At 38.2% G+C, this 18,336-nt stretch overlaps 3 protein-coding genes and 1 long non-coding RNA gene across 7 annotated transcripts in view; 1 reads left to right on the top strand and 3 right to left on the bottom strand.

Moving 5' to 3' along the window:
• LOC104729526 (cytochrome c-type biogenesis ccda-like chloroplastic protein) overlaps positions 1 to 4,448 on the top strand; it is an 8,976-nt gene extending 4,528 nt beyond the window's left edge. The window contains exons 11-13 of the mRNA XM_010448478.2: positions 4,000 to 4,034; positions 4,130 to 4,176; positions 4,271 to 4,448. Coding sequence (XP_010446780.1) covers positions 4,000 to 4,034; positions 4,130 to 4,176; positions 4,271 to 4,346 — 158 coding nt within the window. The 3' untranslated portion in view covers positions 4,347 to 4,448. The remainder of the gene's footprint in view (positions 1 to 3,999; positions 4,035 to 4,129; positions 4,177 to 4,270) is intronic.
• Positions 4,365 to 6,008, bottom strand: LOC104729517. The gene is made up of 2 exons (XM_010448466.2): positions 5,168 to 6,008; positions 4,365 to 5,084 (listed from the first exon to the last, which is right to left on the bottom strand). Exons 1-2 carry the CDS (start codon positions 5,796 to 5,798, stop codon positions 4,675 to 4,677), a joined length of 1,041 nt encoding a protein of 346 aa, XP_010446768.1. The 5' UTR covers positions 5,799 to 6,008; the 3' UTR covers positions 4,365 to 4,674.
• LOC104729535 lies at positions 8,743 to 11,505 on the bottom strand. Of its 4 annotated transcripts, none has more exons than XR_758286.2 (10): positions 11,186 to 11,505; positions 11,044 to 11,085; positions 10,904 to 10,954; positions 10,660 to 10,737; positions 10,441 to 10,580; positions 10,124 to 10,351; positions 9,776 to 9,910; positions 9,278 to 9,544; positions 9,133 to 9,189; positions 8,743 to 9,028 (listed from the first exon to the last, which is right to left on the bottom strand). It is a non-coding gene; the product is annotated as an uncharacterized LOC104729535 (long non-coding RNA). The 4 variants fall into 4 exon arrangements; XR_758285.2 differs by having other exon boundaries at positions 8,743 to 9,042; positions 9,278 to 9,547; positions 11,186 to 11,502; XR_002035193.1 differs by having other exon boundaries at positions 9,278 to 9,547; positions 11,044 to 11,090; positions 11,186 to 11,502.
• LOC104729548 (probable ADP-ribosylation factor GTPase-activating protein AGD5) lies at positions 12,784 to 17,109 on the bottom strand. The gene is made up of 11 exons (XM_010448503.1): positions 16,860 to 17,109; positions 16,073 to 16,131; positions 15,891 to 15,981; positions 15,430 to 15,484; positions 15,252 to 15,342; positions 14,904 to 15,135; positions 14,445 to 14,643; positions 14,173 to 14,342; positions 13,661 to 13,900; positions 13,469 to 13,551; positions 12,784 to 13,200 (listed from the first exon to the last, which is right to left on the bottom strand). The coding sequence occupies exons 1-11, from the start codon at positions 16,908 to 16,910 to the stop codon at positions 13,032 to 13,034; spliced, it is 1,440 nt and encodes a 479-aa protein (XP_010446805.1). The 5' UTR covers positions 16,911 to 17,109; the 3' UTR covers positions 12,784 to 13,031.

Consider the following 18,336-nt stretch of genomic DNA (forward strand, 5'->3'; position numbering starts at 1 on the left):
AAGAAAAAGACAAGATTTAGCCAGATTGATACCCAGTCCCGATGCTAGCTTGAACTGCTCCAAAATTCCCAAGATTCCAACCAATGATGATTCAGACCCATCAAAGAAGACTAAGAGATCATCAGCAAAGCTCAAATGAGTGATCAGAGGATCTGTGCACTGGGGATGAGGATTAATCCTTCCCTGAGCTACAGCCATGTCCAATTGTTTCGATAAGATATCCATGACCAAGGTAAACAGAGGCGCAGATATGGAGTCCCCCTGTCTCAGGCCTTTTTTGCCCGGGAAGTAGCCTATTAGTTCACCATTGAGTGCAACAGAGAAGGAGGGAGTAGTGTAGCAGGTTACCAACCAATTGATGAAGGTAGAGGGCAGTTCAAATGCTTTTAGTATGTTGGTGAGAAAAACCCAATCCACATTATCGAAAGCCTTAGATATGTCAATTTGTAGACAACCTCGAGTTATTGGCCCTGGTTTGTGAAAGTCATTGACTAACTCTGAAGCCAATAGGACGTTTTCACAAAGCAATCTTCCTCTTATGAACGCAACCTGATTCCTTTGCACCGCCTGGTCCGTGAACAATTTTAATCTCCTTGCCAGAATCCTTGAAATAATCTTGTAGATGGTGTTGCAACAGGAGACAGGTCTGAAATCCCCTAGCTTTTCAGCCACTGTAATTTTTGGTATGAGAGCAATTATCGTTGCATTTACTTGCTTTAAGAGCTTCCCAGTGATAAAAAACTCCTTGACTGCTTCCAAAACAATCGGTCCAACCGTTCCCCAATCATTTATGAAGAAGTCTGCAGTAAAGCCATCAGGCCCGGGAGCCTTGTTTCTCGGGAGAGAGAAGAGACTTGAAGTTATCTCCTCTGGTGAAGGAATCAGCTGAAGAGAAGCTGCCAGCTCCGCACTACACCTGAACTGGGTTAAACTCTGTATGTCAGCAATTGTCAATGGTTGCACTGTGGTGTTCCTGGTTCCAAGAAGCTTTTGGTAAAATCCAGTTATCAGATCCTTAAGGTGATCTATCTGAGTGATTCTATCCCCCTGGTCATTGAGCAGACCAGTAATCTTGTTCCTGATCTGATGAGCTTTGACAGAGTTGTGGAAGAATTTGGTATTAGAGTCGCCTTCAGTATACCATCTTATCCTTGACTTCTGCTTAAGAAACGATTCCTCAGCTGAGGATAAGAATAACCACTTCTTCTTCATAAGCTTTTCCTCTTGAAATAGAGACTGAGTCGGGTTGGTAAGAATTTGAGACTGGATTCTCATTAGTGCTTCTTGAGCTTCTGCTGTACGGGCTTGGATGTTACTGAAAGCTGTTCTGTTGAGGGCCTTGCAACTCAACTTAACCTCCTTAAGCTTCTGACATAGCCTAGACATTGCGGAGCCAATATGATCTTGCCCATTCCACGCATTCTGTATAAGAGAAGGATAATCAGGGTGACTTGTGAAATAGTTGTAGAACTTAAAAGGTACTTTCCTTCTCTGCCTATCATTCGAGTGAGAAACCAACATAGGAGAATGATCAGAACCACAGGGGGCATCATAAAACACATTGGAGTGGGGATACGAATTTATCCAAGATTCATTTATAAGACACCGATCCAGCTTCCTAGTTATGGGATTCTCCTCTTGATTGTTGTACCAAGTATGATTTGCACCTGAACCAGCCAACTCCAGAAGATCGCAGCTGTCTATGCAATCTTGGAATTCTGCCATTCCAGCCAAAGGTAGTGGATAAGGATGTAGAGAATAATGATCCTGCGCTCTAAGAATCTGATTAAAGTCGCCGAGAATCAACCAAGGGTGGTTCCGCTGAGCACCATACTGATAAATCTCCTCCAAGTCAGACCAAAGCTCGCGCCTAGCCACCATACAGTTTCTCGCATAAACGAAAGAAACAGTACAGGAAAGATTCGTAGATGGATCAAAAACCCCACAAGTAATGACCTGATCCGTCTTTTTGAAGATGATAACATTCAAAGAGGGTTGCCAAATGAGCCAAATCCTACCATTAGGAGCAGTAGAAGAGTAGTTGCTGACTGACCTCCAACCTGGAAAAGTGTGTGCCAAAATATGGTCCGCATTCTGTTCCTGGACCCTAGTTTCCAAAATACCTCCTATAAGAGGCCTATGCGACAAAACCCAACTCTTAAGTTGATGCTGCCTTGAGGATGAGTTGAAACCCCTTGTATTATAGCAAAAAATCTTCATCATCATAGAAGGTGGACAAAAGGCTGTGAAAGCAGAGCTTTCAAGCATTATGATGGGGACGACCCTTGGCAGAGTGCCGTCCACTTATAGAGCTACCTACATTCTTCCCCGACTTAACTTGCTTAGAGGAACCTTTCCGAGATTTTGGATCCACTGGATGAGCATTCCCAGCCAACATAGGTTGAGTTCGTGAGGACGAAGGATTACCTCCCCCATCCTCCCCAGAATTTGCCTTTGTTCCAGTAACCAAAATCATCACTTCTGTCCTCTTCGCATCCAGGTGGACCACCTCTCTACTCTTCTTATCTGGGCCAGCATCTTTTAGACGAGTTTCCGTTAAGGGAGAGCTAACCTTCTCTCCAGAATTAACATCTCCCATCTTATTTGGGGAACGAGAACGTCGAGTAACCACTGTCCATTCACTCCTAGGATCAGTGGCTGGAGAGTCCAGGTAGCGATGAGTGGCCTTGGGAGCCGGTTGAGAAGGCGGTGCATTTGGAGCTGAAGAAGTGGATGATACTCCTCCCTTCGGTGCTGTTTCTTTCAAGAGTTGAGCTGGTTTGATTGAAAGTTCAGCTGAAGTGGTTGATGATTTGTTGGAGGAGATGGGCGGAGCTACAGGACAACGGTGATAAAGGTGACCAAACTCACCACAGAAGTCGCATTTTGGTGGGAGCCGAGGGTATTCAACCCAAATTCGGACCTCATTCCCCGCATCGTCCTCAACCAACACAGATTGGGGTAGCACCTTCTTGAGTAGGATTTCTACCTTAATCCTGGTATCGGAAGCTAGAGGGGGAAGCTGGTGTTTCTCTGTATGAAGTGGTTCCCCTATGCCAGATGCAATCGTACTTAAACCCGGTAAGGAATACAGCTGTGGAGGGACATCCTTGAGTATAACCCAAATCGGTAATGACACGAGCTTCACCGGGCTAAGAGTTGCTGTTGGAGACCAAGCTGTGGCTGTGAAGAGACAGTTACCCGCTTGCCAACACCCAACCTCAAGAACCCATTTACGAGTAGCTTCAGATGGTATGTAGATAAGAACCGTACCGTTTGGTAGGCAACGGATACTAATGCGACCATCCTTCCCCCATATAGGGTTCAGGTCAACAAATATCTTTCCAGCCGGTGGAGGATTTCCATGAAAATGAGCTACAATATGCTCCTTCCATGTATCGGCCGCTTTGAGTATGACAGAAGCTGGAGCACGTACACGCGGAGTACCATCTTCGGTAAAGGTAGGTTGAGTGGCTTTGTTTAGGTTCCTGAGCGAGGGATCAAAACGCTGGGCCCATTGTAGCTGAGTATCATCAATTATCGGAGGCGAAATCTCCTCTACTTGTGAAACAATTGCTGGAGTGGATTTTATCTGAACGGCTGCTTCATCCCCTGCCTGAGGTAAAGCAGAATCAGATCGACTCTCTTGAGGTGGAGCAACAACAGATTCGGCCCTTTTAACAAGGGTGGAAGAGGAACTCTCGATTCGTTGGGCTAGATCTGGAGTAGGAATTGTAGAATCTTCAAGTCCTGAATCTGAAATTGGAAGGTTGACAACGTCAGACCCTAGATCTGGGTCGGGGGGATCTGGGTTCACCATCGGTACACTGGTATATGGAAGAAAGGAAGAGGAGGGAGGAAGAAGAAATTCTCGCCGGAGGCGTGAGGCCACCGGACGGTTAGAACAATTGAAATCGCACTTTATCTCACTTTATCGCACTTTCTCTCTCTCACTTTAACTATAAAGTTACATGAATCTAATATTTTGCCAATCAATAGAATCTGTCGCTGCTTCTTTTGCCGGAGCTTTACAGGTAGTTTATCTTTATTCACCAAATAGTAAAACGCAACTTTCTTAGTTAATTTTATTATAGTAATATGATGTTACTCTTATCTTGAATTGCTTCAGAGCTTACTTTCGTTGCGAAAGGTCTCTGCATGGATCAATCCCATAAGGTAATATTAAAGTAAAGGCATCGTACAGCTATAAATGAATCATAGTCCTAATTCACTAAATTTGGTTCCATTTTTCTATATGTTGTTGCTACAGTGGTTCTCTTCTACTTGGAGGAGGTTTGTATACTTTCTTAGATAGGCTATTTCCTGCTGCTACCATGGTCATGTAAGTATTTTACATATATATAAAAAAAAACATTAAGTATATAAAGTATTGTGTATAATGTAATATTACAATGATTAGAAAAACAATAGATTCGATCACTACACTAGTCACTACTGTTCACATTTCATTTTCGACGCCAAGAAACATTAACAATCACATAAATAACACATCTTTTGCATTATTTTTGAAAATTTTGTTCCCTCGACGAAAATCATAAACCCCTAAAAAAGCAAGTCAAGTCAACTTTTGCGACTGTACCGTACCGTCATTTTCTCCTTCACCGACGACAGCTAAACCAAAAAAAAAAAAAAAAAAAAAAAAAAAGAGAAAATTTACAAACGAGTCCCTCCATTTACCATTTCGTTGTATTTAGCCAAAGATTCTAGTCTTTGCAATCTCATCTCTTCGTTAAACTTCTTGATAAACGCTTCAACACGCCGATTCAGCTCCTCCTGCCCCGGCGACGGCTCACGTTTCAACAACACCGTCTTCTCCTCATTCACGTCGTTTAAATTATCGGACTTGGTCATCTTCTCCTTCTTCTTCTTCTTCTTATTCTCCTCCTCTGGTGAGCTTTGTTTTGGCGCGTGACCTCTTTCTTGCCACGTGTCGGATTTAGTCAGGTGCTTCGTTAACGGCGTCGAACGTCCTTCCGTTATCTTCTTCCACGTCGTCTCCAGCGTGTCTTCCCTCTTCAGTGGCTTTGTCACTCCCAACGCCGCTGCTGACTTTTTATTCCCACCTGCAGAAAATATATTAATTTACGATTTTGCCCTCACCCGGATTTCGAACCGGAACTTAAAACCCAAAATTCAAAAATTATACCTTCAGAACCAGATTTAATCGGTTTTTGCTGGTTAAATCTCGGCGGTTTTCTCGTACTATGCTTCGGAATCGAAACCTCCGACGGCGAAACATTCTTTGGTTTTACCTTCTCCGGCTCCGGTTCCGGGGAGTCACTACTCGGTTTTGACATCTCCGTATGCTGAATCTCACGAACGACTTCTGGAAACTTCAGATTATCTTCTCCAACCGTCTGATTAACCGGGGCATCATCATCGGTTTTCTCAACAAATCCGGTATAACCAGAAACAACATGATCAACCACGTTTAAATAACCGGTATCGATATCAGAACTAGAAGGTAGTACCTGAACCGGTACCAGTACCACCGGCGTCACAACTTCCAAAATCTCATCTACGGAGGAGGAGGATGATTTATAATGAGTGAGCTTAGAAGTAGCGACGATGGAAACGATGATACAGTTGATAACTAAGTAAAGGTACGGTGGTTTCAAGAGGAAGACAGTGTTATCGTATACGATCGGAAAAGAAGAAACCACGAAATGCGAAACTGGAGGAACCGTGAAAATCACCGCCGCCGCGATGGATAAAACGCCGGCGATTACGACGGTGGCGGTAGATTTAAAGAAAGAGGTAAGGAGAAGAAGAGGCATTGAATTGAATTTGGCTTTGGGAATTTCAAAATTGTGTGTTTACTGTTTAGTTCGGTGGTTTGGTTCTTATCTACAAAACAAAAGTAAAATAAAGCTTTGTGAGAGATGTGTATTTATATAGAGGATTTAAAAAATGTGGTCAGTGTTGTATGGGCCTTTTAAAACAGAATCATACATGGGCCCATTATGGTGATGGAGGCTTTACATATGAGTGACACGTGGTGTGTTTGGGGTTTTGATGCTTCTGTTCTAAGTTTGATGTGTATAATGTAATAAAATAATAAATGAAGCTTGCCTAACATTTGCAACAATATATTTTTTGATGACAATATTTTATGAATTGAGAGATACGAGAATCTACCACGTACGTTACCAAGTCGTACCGTTGATTTTTGGATTTATATTTTCTAATGCAAGGATATTGGCTTTTTAATTATTTCGAAGTGTTTACAAGAATTTATATGGTTTTGAATGATTTCATTTAATATTATTAAATTTCTTTGTTTAACCCTCAAATCATTCAACTTGTTTAAGTTACAATCATTGTGTTAGGAAAAGAAACAAATAAAAAAGATGTAGTAGTTACTGTTGAGCTAGGATTTGTAGGTAGTGTAGGCCAATTTTTCATTGACATTGTAAAAATTGATAGTTGAAAAATCAGAGTGAGAATGCGAATTATGATGTATGTGAATAATGCTTTAGATAAGGACATGCGCAAATCTTAAATGAAAATAATTGAGCTGGATGCATATATAGACGTAAACATCATTCTCAAATTCCAAACGTTCAATTTTGTTTGCAATATCAGTGCTTATATTAATAGTAGATTTTGATTTGACAATTCAAACTCTCATGATAGATATGTATCGCGTTACGGGTCAAGAAGCACAACAAAACTCTACCGACCATTTTGGATTTTTGTGATATCGTCTATTCTTTTTAGTTCTTATGCATAAAATATTGGCTTTATCCTCTATATGGTGTAGAACTTTTTAACTTCAAACTTCTGCCCTAAGGTCGGTACAAGCCCGACATGGTATTTCTCTTTTAATAACCAAATAAGTAAGGTTAAAGTCCACCGTGGTTTCATGTGTTGTATAGTTTATGTTTGTACTAGCAATTGACCCGCACTACGCGCGGGAGTTAAATGAAGGTATATTTTAGATTTTTTTGTGTATATTAATTTTTGATTATGTAAATTCATGTTTTTGTATTTGATTTGGGTGTTTATGTTGTTTGTTGGATATTTTTTTAAAAAACTATTCATGTTCGATTAGAAAATAATTCTCTTTGCACTTGTTTGATTAGAGTGTTTTTAGATTGGTTTTGTAGATTATTTTTTTGTTTAACAGATCAATTGGTGGCAACTTGTCCTGTGGTAAGGTTGTTAAAGGGTGGGGACCAGGGTTCGAGGAACGCCTGGCGCACCGATAACCTACTGTGGATTTGGATGAATAGTTCCATTTGCCCAGTGAGAGGTAAGGATCGATGCCCTGCATGACCAGCTTCGGACCTATAGGGGCAAGCTAGCGGGAGGCTAGTGGGGTCAACGGGACGGGTTGTTACATAAAAATCGAACTATTCATCCAAATCCACAGTAGTTTATTGGTGCACCAGACGTTTCTTGAATCCTGGTCTCCACTCTTTAACAACCTTCCCACAAGACAAGTTGCCACCAATTGACTTGACCTACTGTGGATTTGGATGAATAGTTTCATTTGCCTAGTGAGGGGTTAGGATCGATGTCCTGCAGGGCCAGCTTCGGGTCTATGGGGACAAGCTAGCGGTGGGCTAGTGGGGTCAACGGGACGGGTTGCCACAATCACAACAACTTTTTTGAAAAGACCATCATCATCATCATAATCTTCGCGTTTGCCACCGAGTTGAAAAATTGACTGAATAAACATCAATATACAGTAAAACCTCTATAAATTAATAATGTTGGGACCAACAGTGTACTAATTTATAGTGATATTAATATTATTTATTTTATAGTGTAAATTAATAATTATTAATTTTTAGATATATTTTTTAATTGTTTAAATTTTTAAAAATTATGAATTGAGACAGTTTTAGCAAAATATAAGATTAGACTTTCCAATGTATCAATTTAGAATTGAATTTATGATATTTAGAAAACATTACTGACAATAAATTACAAATAATCTATAAAAATATCAAGATGAAAATGATGCATATGTAGAAATTGAAATTTTTTTAAAAAAAAACTTTGCTATTTTTATGACATGTTATAGAGTATAATCTATCATTATAATTTAAAAATATAACATAACAAATTTTTTTATAGATATGAGCTCTATGAGAAAATTCAAAATTCTAAAAAGTACATATACGAACATATATATTTGTAAATTTACATGATTATTAATTTACGATATTATTGAGACCATATTTTACATGAGAATTTTAAAAAAGTATTATCTTATTATCTTATCAAATTTTGTTATCTTATTATCTTATCAAATTTTGTTATCTTATCAGACTTGGGAACATCAAAATTTTTAAGTTACAATATTCATTAATTTATAGAGTATTAATTATTAGAGGTTTTACTGTATAATAGTAAACCTATTTTTGAGGGTCTAATAGATCATATTTCTAATCCAATGGTTGAGATTAGTTTTATTTATTGTCAAAAATTGACTAAACCAAAAGATGTGACTTTTCAGTTGCAACCTTTTTGTTCACGTTCTTTTGTGAATCATCATGTCGTTTTATGTGTTCTCCCATATCTACGATACCAACCTATGCAATTTTTGCCCTCTCGCATCCATGGCTTATATATATAATACAAATTAATTCGGTATGGTTTGGGGTGGAATTTGATTATCTGGTTTTGTTAGATACTAAACGCCGTGTTTTAAACGTTACTGGTCTACAGTGGAATTTGCTTTCTCAACTTTCAACATTTTGCACGAAAACACATAGTAAGGAACCATCTCATATCAATTACAATAACACCAGTTAGTAATCCGGTTTAAATCACAATACCTTTAAGTCTACAAAATCAAAACTAAAAGAGTAGTTAATCTCACATCCAGGCCAGTCAATTTATACGAAACAAAACCCTACAAGAAACCATTTCTTAATGATCCCTTCACTACTACTCTACTACCCTTGCGAACCGGTGACTGTTTCTGAGCAAGCTCTGTTACCTGCAACATAATCTGTGTAGGAATGGCCATTGACCCCTGCTTCTTTGGACCTCCCTGCAAAAACACGACTATTCACTGATTGAGTCTAACACCAAATATAATTATACATTAACTTGACTCTGTTTTATATTTAAAAAATCATCTCGGTAAGTGCTAACCATCTTGTTTGACGGAGTTTGAGAAAAGCATGCTCTTCGTAAATTTCGCCATTTGTCCTATCATGAGAGACATGTGTAGTGTTAGCGAACAAAATAAACATGAGGACTAATAATATTGAGTAGAGGCAGTTTATGTTGAACCAACCTTGAGATCCACAGGGGTACGGTACACGAATGATGAAAATGAAACCTTTTATCTCAGACCATTTCCCTACTCCATATTTCGTCACACCTTCGACAAGTTTTTTTAACTTCAGTGACAGTCCAAGCTCGATGATGCTTCCTTCTCATTGCACTGTGTGGAAGATCAACGCGATTATTTTCGTCTGAGCTATCTCCAGATGAGTCTAAGTTCTCTGACTCCATGTAGTCTTGATCCACCTCATTGAAAATCGGTTTTAAATGGTCCTTGCTGCTGTGATAACCAAAATAGAAAAAGCAGTGAGCAACTGTGTCATACCAGAAATCCAAGTAATTCGGCATATAAAATTGCAAATTGAGAATGAGAATGAGACCATTTTCCTCAAAGTTTAATGAAAACTTTCAAAAGATAAAATTGCAAAAATATGGATTATGTATCGAAAAAGTTGTATCCACTATAATAGAAATGGTTAAGTCATATAGAATGACTAAGTGATCTTACTTCTTTCTTGAAAGGTCCTGAAGCAGATTTGACACCTGAAACTCGGTTCACATCATTGTTCCACTGAGAGAGATTTGAATTCAGGTTACTCTTGTTTGGAGTAGCTTTCACCTCCCATGACTTGGAATGAAATTCCTATAAAATGTTCAGGTAAACTACATTATCCTTAATTACATTGACATCTGCTAGCACAGTAAAAGATAAATTCTTCTTTATTCTTTTTCCAGTGTGTAACAATAGAAATTGATCATCTAGAACGGGCCAGATATATGGAAAGATTTTCATAGCTCATATGAAAAGGAATGGGGTCAATTAAGATATTGAAGGGCATGAGCAACAGAGACATACCCCAAGTGTCATTATGTTTGATTGTTTTCCCTTGGACGGCTTCTTTTTACATGAGAAACATAGGAAACCTGAATTCTAGAACCAGCAAGGGATACCATCCCGGTAACAACAACTCTCCCTCCTGAAGAAACAACTTGAATAGAGCTCTGATCTTTTGAAGGGATCATTGACTCATCACTTTGCTTTTTTCATTGGGTTTTGAAAATTTTTCAATGTATCTTCTAGTTTCTAATAAAAGAAAAATAGAGTTGAAACGATGGAGACATATGCTCACTAATAAAGTGATTAGAAAAGATGGAGAATATGTACTAACTTACAATTCAAAGTTGAAACGATGTTTCAGACCAAGAACTGAGGTGTCGCACCCGCAAACGAAATTAGAAGTTCCATCAAGAGGATAAACAATCCAAGTTTTTTTTGTCACACCGAATGCAGCAGCAGTTTTTTCTCCAATAAGCTAATTCCATAGCCAAACTCTCATGATAAGGCGGAGCTAACAAAAGGGGAATTCAACAAAAAAAGGAATAATAAATCACCTTGTGGTTGGGAAAAGCTGCTTGAGATGATTAAAGACGAATCTTCAAATCCTTATCGGTCTCCGTCACCAAATCCGCCTAAAAACAACAATTTCATGAACCAATGAAGATTAATTTAAAACAAAATTGACACTCAATGATTAGAAGTAGTCATTCCAACTATGTATGATTTGTATGAGATGAAAGAAAGATGCAAACTTGCAAAAAAGTTATAAGAGCAGAGAGAAAAAATTAGAAAAAAAACCTGGCCTTTGTGTTCAACATGTTTGGTCTTGTAAAACCCTTTACGAATGACCTGCAGAATGAAACAAAATAAGACAAATTAAATCATGATTACGCAGAAGATCGACCAAAACCCAAGGAGATCGATTAAGAGAGAGAGACCTGTCCAGCTTTTTTAGTAGCATCAATGGCGGCAGCTAAGAACTGATCTAGAGAATCACATAAAATCAATGTCGTCCAACAAAACGCAAATGGAAAAACACTACAGAGGAATTAAAAAGAAAGGTGAATTAAAAGAAGTTACCTGAGATTTGAAGAACCGAGAAGCCCTCACGGCTCATCGCTGATATTGGTTTTCGCAAATTAATGTCGATCCTTTGATGAAACTCGCGAATTGGAATACTGATTCAATCCGCTGATTTCAACAACAACATTCGGTTCCGACGACACACATAGATTATTTACTCATTCCCCATGCCTGGATAATCAAAGAAGATCAAAGAAGGAGGGGAGAAACCGATGAAGATGGAGCGTCGTCTTTGACAGTGCGGAGGAGAGGCATTAATAGGTTTAGTCGATAGGATTGGAAAAATGGTTTGGGCCTGAAAACTTTGGGCTAAGGAAATCCGAAAATCCATCAAAATATTTAAGAAAAGTGGATGAGGTGGCTGCACCAGAAGAGAGGAAAATGTAACTTTATATATAGATTAGATATTTAGATCAAGACCATCGACGTGTAAAAGAAAACAAAAATACAAAGAAAATAGTAATAACAAATGAAATGTACAACTTCATTTGAAGATTTAACTTTGCTATCAAGCGAGGATTTATCACCGTTGCATATTGCGTCTTGAAGATTTGTTTTTTTTTTTTTGACGATCTATTGCGTCTTGAAGATTTTATAGTTTACAATTTACATTAAACATTTATCAAGATTTTAGAATATCATAAAAGTACTTACGGTATACGGATTGCTTGCATAATAAAAAACTCATTGTAACGCTTATCTAGAATTGAATTGGTTCACGAATTCTTTCTAATAAAACATCTTAGCTTGTAACCGAAAAAGGTAAACAAAGGTTAGCGGCGAGTGGGAGGTACTACACAAAAATTGTGGTGGAGGATGAGCTTTTAAGCCATTTGACTAAAGAGCCCGACAATGAGCCAAACTCAAACCTTTATAAAGGCTAAAACAGCCGTCCATACCATAACAAGAAACTAGTTCAATATCAACACGTCGCCTTTATTGATCTTACCAATAAAGGTTGATTAATTTGTTTTCTTGTCTTAAAGGCTTTTCGAACCGTTTCTTTGTTTTGCTTAATTCCAAAAAATTGGTATGTCACAACTTACAAACTTCATGTTCCAAAGCAATGACTATATTATATATATGGTTTGGCTTAACTAATTTATATTGTGAATGTAACGTTTATATGCATGTGTGGGTTTTTTTTTCGGTTCAAACATTAAAAATACTAATTAGTTATAGAAAAAAAAAGTGAACAGTGAACACACACGAAATATGGTGAAAACGGAAAAAATAAACACTTCTTGCGTTTACAAACAGTCCCAAAATAAAGCTATGTTTATTTTCGAAACTGATTTATTTCTTAAACACAAAGGATATGACTAAAACAATCGAAAAATGTTATGTAATACATCTACAAATAAGTGGATAGATTTTGGGCATTAACACATTTAGAAACATCAAATATATAAACTCCGTCTAGATAATACGTATATATAAACTATTATTTGTTTATAAAATTTTATAAGAAATATTGACGAAATTTTGAAACTGTTACCAAAAACAAAAATAGATAAAACACAAAAAAGCAGTATGTGGTGTAGAACAATCCAGGATTTGTGGCGGTCACACCCATAATGACATTCAACATCACATGGATAAATCTCATTTTTTTCTTTCTTTTCAAGAATTACATCTATTAATCTTTCAGCAATCGAGTAAAAATCATAAATCAAATCCCGGCTGCTACAACATACAGTTCCAAAGAAAGAAACAAAAAAAAAAAAAAATGTTTAACAGAGAAACTGTCCAGGGATGATTGTATATATATATTCTTTTGGTTCTTCAAATTTAGAACAAAGATGCATGAAAAGGCAAATTCAGAATAGTCTCTCTCTCTTGATCAATGTTTTGTGAACATTCCATCCATCAAGGAAGAGAAATCAAAGTCTTTGCCTGATTGAGAAGATGGTGTGGTGTTTGTTGGTTGTGCCGCGGATGATGACTGAGGTTTACCGGTTGAGTTTGGGGTCGAACCGTTCACCGGATTAGCTTGTCCCATTGTGTAGAAGCTGCATCAGTAATAAACAACCAAAAGATCATGTGAGAGTTGGGTTAAGCAGTTTTGATAATCTATCACAAGGTGTCACAAATTGAACTTGACACAGTGGATTCATGAAAACAAGAAAGCACTCTTTCCCCAGTCGGGGCATGTTAATATAAGATTTGATTTAGTATAGTATAATCAGATGTGACACACAAATGGAATGAAAGGATACTGTTTCACAATTTGATGTTTTCAAACGAAACAGACAGAGAGATTCAGTATTGTGTACACACCTGGAAGACGGGTATTGTAGAGTGTTTTCTTGCGGTTGCGCAGGTCTCATGTTCATGTTTGCGTTCATGTTCATGTTCATGTTCTAAAGTTAAGGCGAGATAACAGAGAAGCAAGAAATGGTGAGTATTTTGCAAGAACTTGGTCAATGATAATATAGAACTTGCTAAAAAAAGGCAAATGGGAGATCTTACTTGCATAAGTTTCTGGAGATCAGCTTGACCACCTGCTGGGTTAGTCATTCCGGGGATCTGGTATCCACCAGTGTTTGACCAATTTGCAGAAGCTAAGTTAAGAGCATTAGCAACAGCTTGTTGATTCACGCCGTTTGGAGTGCCTCCTGCTGCTTTTGCTGCAGCCATGTACAGGGCTTGCTGCTGAGCAAGCATAGCAACCTGTTGCTGATGCATGGCAAAAGGCGACACTATATTTGTCTGCAACAAATGGAACACACAGAGTTATATCACTTGACTTTGGTCTGGAATTCCAAATGTTCATCGTTGAAGGAATCTTAGTAAGTGAGAAAAGAGACAAATCAAAGAATCTGTGTTGAAAGAATCAGTCGATATCTTAGTAACTTGTAAGTTACATAACCATACAAAAAAATAGAAACTTGGAAGCTGATTATCAGTAGGAAGGTAGGTAGACCCAACAAAGACGTAATTAAGTAAATGTGAGGAGAGTATATAATTGACTAAGTATCTACCTTCTCAAATAGGCTCATGATATCGCCTTTCACATCTTTCTGTGGTTGGGCTGTCAAATTAGGTGTGTCTTTAAACAAATCCTCAATCCCAGTAGCTGGAGCTGGAGGAGAACTGCTCTCATCCGGCTTCGTTGTGACAACTTTCTCTGCTGTTTGACCACTTCCAGCGGCTACAATTATAAGGTTCAGAAATTAATATATTTATTACTCCAAAGCATTTTCTAGAGAAGAACGAACAATGTTAATTATGCACATGCTAGAGAGATACATACACTGAAAGCCAGCCCATGAATTATCATCGGCAGGAGTTGCCTCTGAGGTATTTGTAGTCGAATCATCCATTGATAGCATGTTGAAGAGATCAGTAGCAAAATCCACCTTTGGAGGATCTGATGCTGGTGCAACATTTACTGCTTGTTTCTTTGTCTCCACTGGAGCGGCTGCAGACTCTATTTTCTGCTGTGGCATAACCTGTTATTTTTTAGCATCATTTATCAGAAAAATCAGGCTTTGTATACTGTTAAAAAGTGGCAATAAAAGATTGTAAGGCCCTAAAAACAAAGCGAGTTAAATAATGATCTAACAGCTTCATATGCATTGCTTCATATGCATTGACAAATATAATGATCTCAAAGCTGATATCCTAAGATTATTAAATAAGATCAAGGAATACGAATTGTAATTAAAGGTATGGCTGTCTATACATATCAACAGCGATGTATGTTTGGTACCTGACCGGGTCCTTGGGGAGGTACGGGAAGATTTATCCTCGTTGCAGCAACATTATTTCTTGTTCTAGATACTGGAATAGTTTTCCTCTCCTCAAACAAATTTACAGGACTACTACTGTGCCCATGCTCATATCCAGGCCCACTTCTCTCCACAGATTTCCGCCGTTCCTGCTCGACTCTAGGGGGTGATCTAGCCTTTTCCCCTCTAGAAACCCATCTCTTCTCTTCATACCTAGAAAGGTCATATGTCACAAGAATGATTCCGGCGTCCATATGAATAGCAAGATAGACAATTCAATAAGGTAGAACTAACTGAAACGTTTGTACAATGAAAAGAGAGATACATACTTTGCCCGTATGAAATTCTCAATTCCAACTCTATCATAGTTTGGGGGCAGCTCTGCTTCCCAGTAACTATTTGCTTTCTCATTTCCCATTGCTGCATGCAAGTAAAAGATTATACACTTTACATGGCGTAACCAACCCATGAATTAGCCATAGAGCATCAAGTTTGAAAGACACTTACACTGTATAAATGCAACCTGCTCGGGGAGCCATGTGTCTAGAGTGGCAGATCGAACCTGTACCCATCAGCACACTCAGATGTTTTGGTAGAGAAGAGAGGTAGCTTGTGCTGCTAATGCTAAGGTTAACATCTAATTGACAAGAAGGACCCTTCTCATACAAAAGTCAGAGGGTGAAACCTAATCATGTAATTTTGCACAGAACTGCTTATGTTCGTGTGTAAACTGGATAGACGACAGTGATAGCACAAGAAGGTGAGGAGATTTAATGCATTCATGTCAAAAAATTTCAGCTCTTGTGATGGAAAATTCAAGATGAAAATGTAAATATAAAACCCCAGTAGAAAACCAAATTGAAAATTTGAGCCAAATGGAATGAGTTATTCATCATACTAGTATCTGAGCTTTCATATAATAACACAGTATCAAGAAAACAAATGTAGAAAGGAAACTGAGAAACTACCTTCGATATGTGTACCCCGAGACTCCTGTGAATCCCAGAACATTGCATGCAGATAAAGATACCTAAGTTAACACTAGCCCATCTTGGACCTCTGCAAAGCAAATGGAACAGTATTAGCCAAATATATAAATGAACAAGCACAACAATGCTGATATAATTCACATCAGCTACAAAAACCATACTTTGTTTTGCAGTCAGCACATTCTCTATTCTCTGGATGTTTAAGAAGCCCTTCAAGAATCTGCAAATAAGTAGCACCAAAAATCAAGTGAATACTCAAGCAATAGTCTAGATAAACGAAAATATTCAGACAAGGCAAAACATAAAGAAGAATATATACACAGAAATTATAGACTATATCAAAATTAATATGTTTCACAAACCAAAATGAATCAAAAGTTCTCATTGCAGCCACAAGTTTCGTCAATGAACACCGAAGTTGTCAAAGACTTGACATACATCATTCCTCCACATGTATGCATCAGCTATCCCAACTAAAACCAATAGTTTCAACACAGCAGATAACTCAACGACTACCAAACTAAAAATGAAAATCCCTAAGGGACACTAAGAGCTCCTTCGATCCCTTTATCCGATTCTTTCCAAGCAATCGAAAACGAATTTCTATAAGATCAAAAACTAGCTCCATGAAACTAGAACAACCATATAATTCAAAAACCCGATCGTGATCCGTTATAGACAACAAATCGAAATAGATACTCTGAGTTTCATTGCTGATATAAATCATAATCCTAAAGCTCAAAGAGATCGAGAGGATACAAAAACATCTCCTAAAATTGAAGAACAGTAGCTGCTAAAAAACACACACAGATCCAATCGAATTGAGACCGTATCAAAAATCCAGGATCGATCTCACCGATCATTAACAACCAAATTCAAATATATGACCACAAATCCACAAATCTCGGAGGCAAATTAAAAAAAAAAAAAGAGAGAGATTCGAGAAACCTTTCTATGGCGGGCATTAAGCTCCTTAGAGACGTTGGCTTTCTCGTTCATATCGGAATAGATTATAAAAAAAAAAAAAAAAATCGAAGAATCGGCAAACGAAGAGGAGGGAGGAAGAAGAAGAGCTGAAGAAAAAAAAATGATCTACGGAGACGACAAGGTCAAAACAGTCTTTTCCGTCTTCAGCGCTCTTCAATATCTCTCTCTCTCTCTCTTCTTCTTCTTCCTCTCGATGGAAAAACAAAAAAAATTTCCTTTTTCTTTGGCCTTTCGTAACGAGCGACCAAGAGAGAGAGATGGTGGGTCAATACTTTTTGGACCGTTCAGATTATGGTATCGGTTTTGCTTTTCAATTTCAAAATTGAATTTGGTTCGGTTTAGTTTCGTTTCGGTTTAATTTTAAAATAACTCGGTTGCCTAGTCAATCCAAGGTTTAAGTATAAAGAGAAGAAAATAACTATTGTACCAAGATTTATAGACCGGTTCATCTGATGGTTAAGTGGTTAATTAAAATTTAAGATCGGTTTATATGATGGTTTAGTGGTTTTGTTTTGATTGGTCATCATATATATAACATAGAGAGGGTTGTGGGTGGAAAAATATATCACATGGCCATCTCACCTGTTATGTTTGTTTCCACTTTGGAGTTGTTGTTGTATATTGATTCCAATTTCATTGTTTATTTATGTGATGTTTATAGGACACAAACATATTTTATTTACTAAGACTTTTATTTGATGTGATTAGTCTACCAACCAAAACAATATTTCTTGATAATATTTATTATACTATTATGATCTTGGGTTCCTATTTAGGTATCCCGGAGAGTTTGGGTGGGGCAAAGACGAAGATTTTCTCCTTTGTTCAAGATAGGTTACAGACACGGGTGGGTGGGTGGCCGGCCAGACTTTTATCAAAGGGTGGTAAGGAGGTTATGATAAAGTCTGTTGCTACAGCTGTCCCAACTTTTGTAATGTCGTGTTTCCGGATCCCAAAGACGGTCACGAAGAAGTTGACGAGTGCAATTTCTAATTTCTGGTGGAGTTCCTCTGGCACATCTAGTGGGTTGCATTGGATGGCATGGGATAAGCTCTGTCGTGGGAAGGATGCCGGAGGTTTGGATTTTCGGTGTTTGGATGATTATAATACAGCCCTGTTGGCTAAACAGCTCTGGCGTTTGATAACGGTCCCGGATTCTTTATTTGCACGTGTTTTTAAAGGCCGGTATTACAGACATTCTGATCCTCTGGATCCGATCAAATCTTACTCTCCATCTTATGGATGGCGGAGTATAATCTCTGCTCGCTCTCTGGTTAATAAATGACTCATTAAACGGGTAGGTTCTAGCGCCTCCATCTCAGTATGGAAGGACCCCTGGATCCCTGCTCAACTCTCGAGACCAGCACTAGGCATAGGGTCGCCTGTTGACCCTTTGCTTCACGTTCAAAATCTTATTGACATGACTTCTAATTCCTGG

The sequence above is a fragment of the Camelina sativa genome, chromosome 2 (assembly GCF_000633955.1).
Source record: "Camelina sativa cultivar DH55 chromosome 2, Cs, whole genome shotgun sequence".
In the NCBI taxonomy this organism is placed as follows: Eukaryota; Viridiplantae; Streptophyta; class Magnoliopsida; order Brassicales; family Brassicaceae; genus Camelina; species Camelina sativa.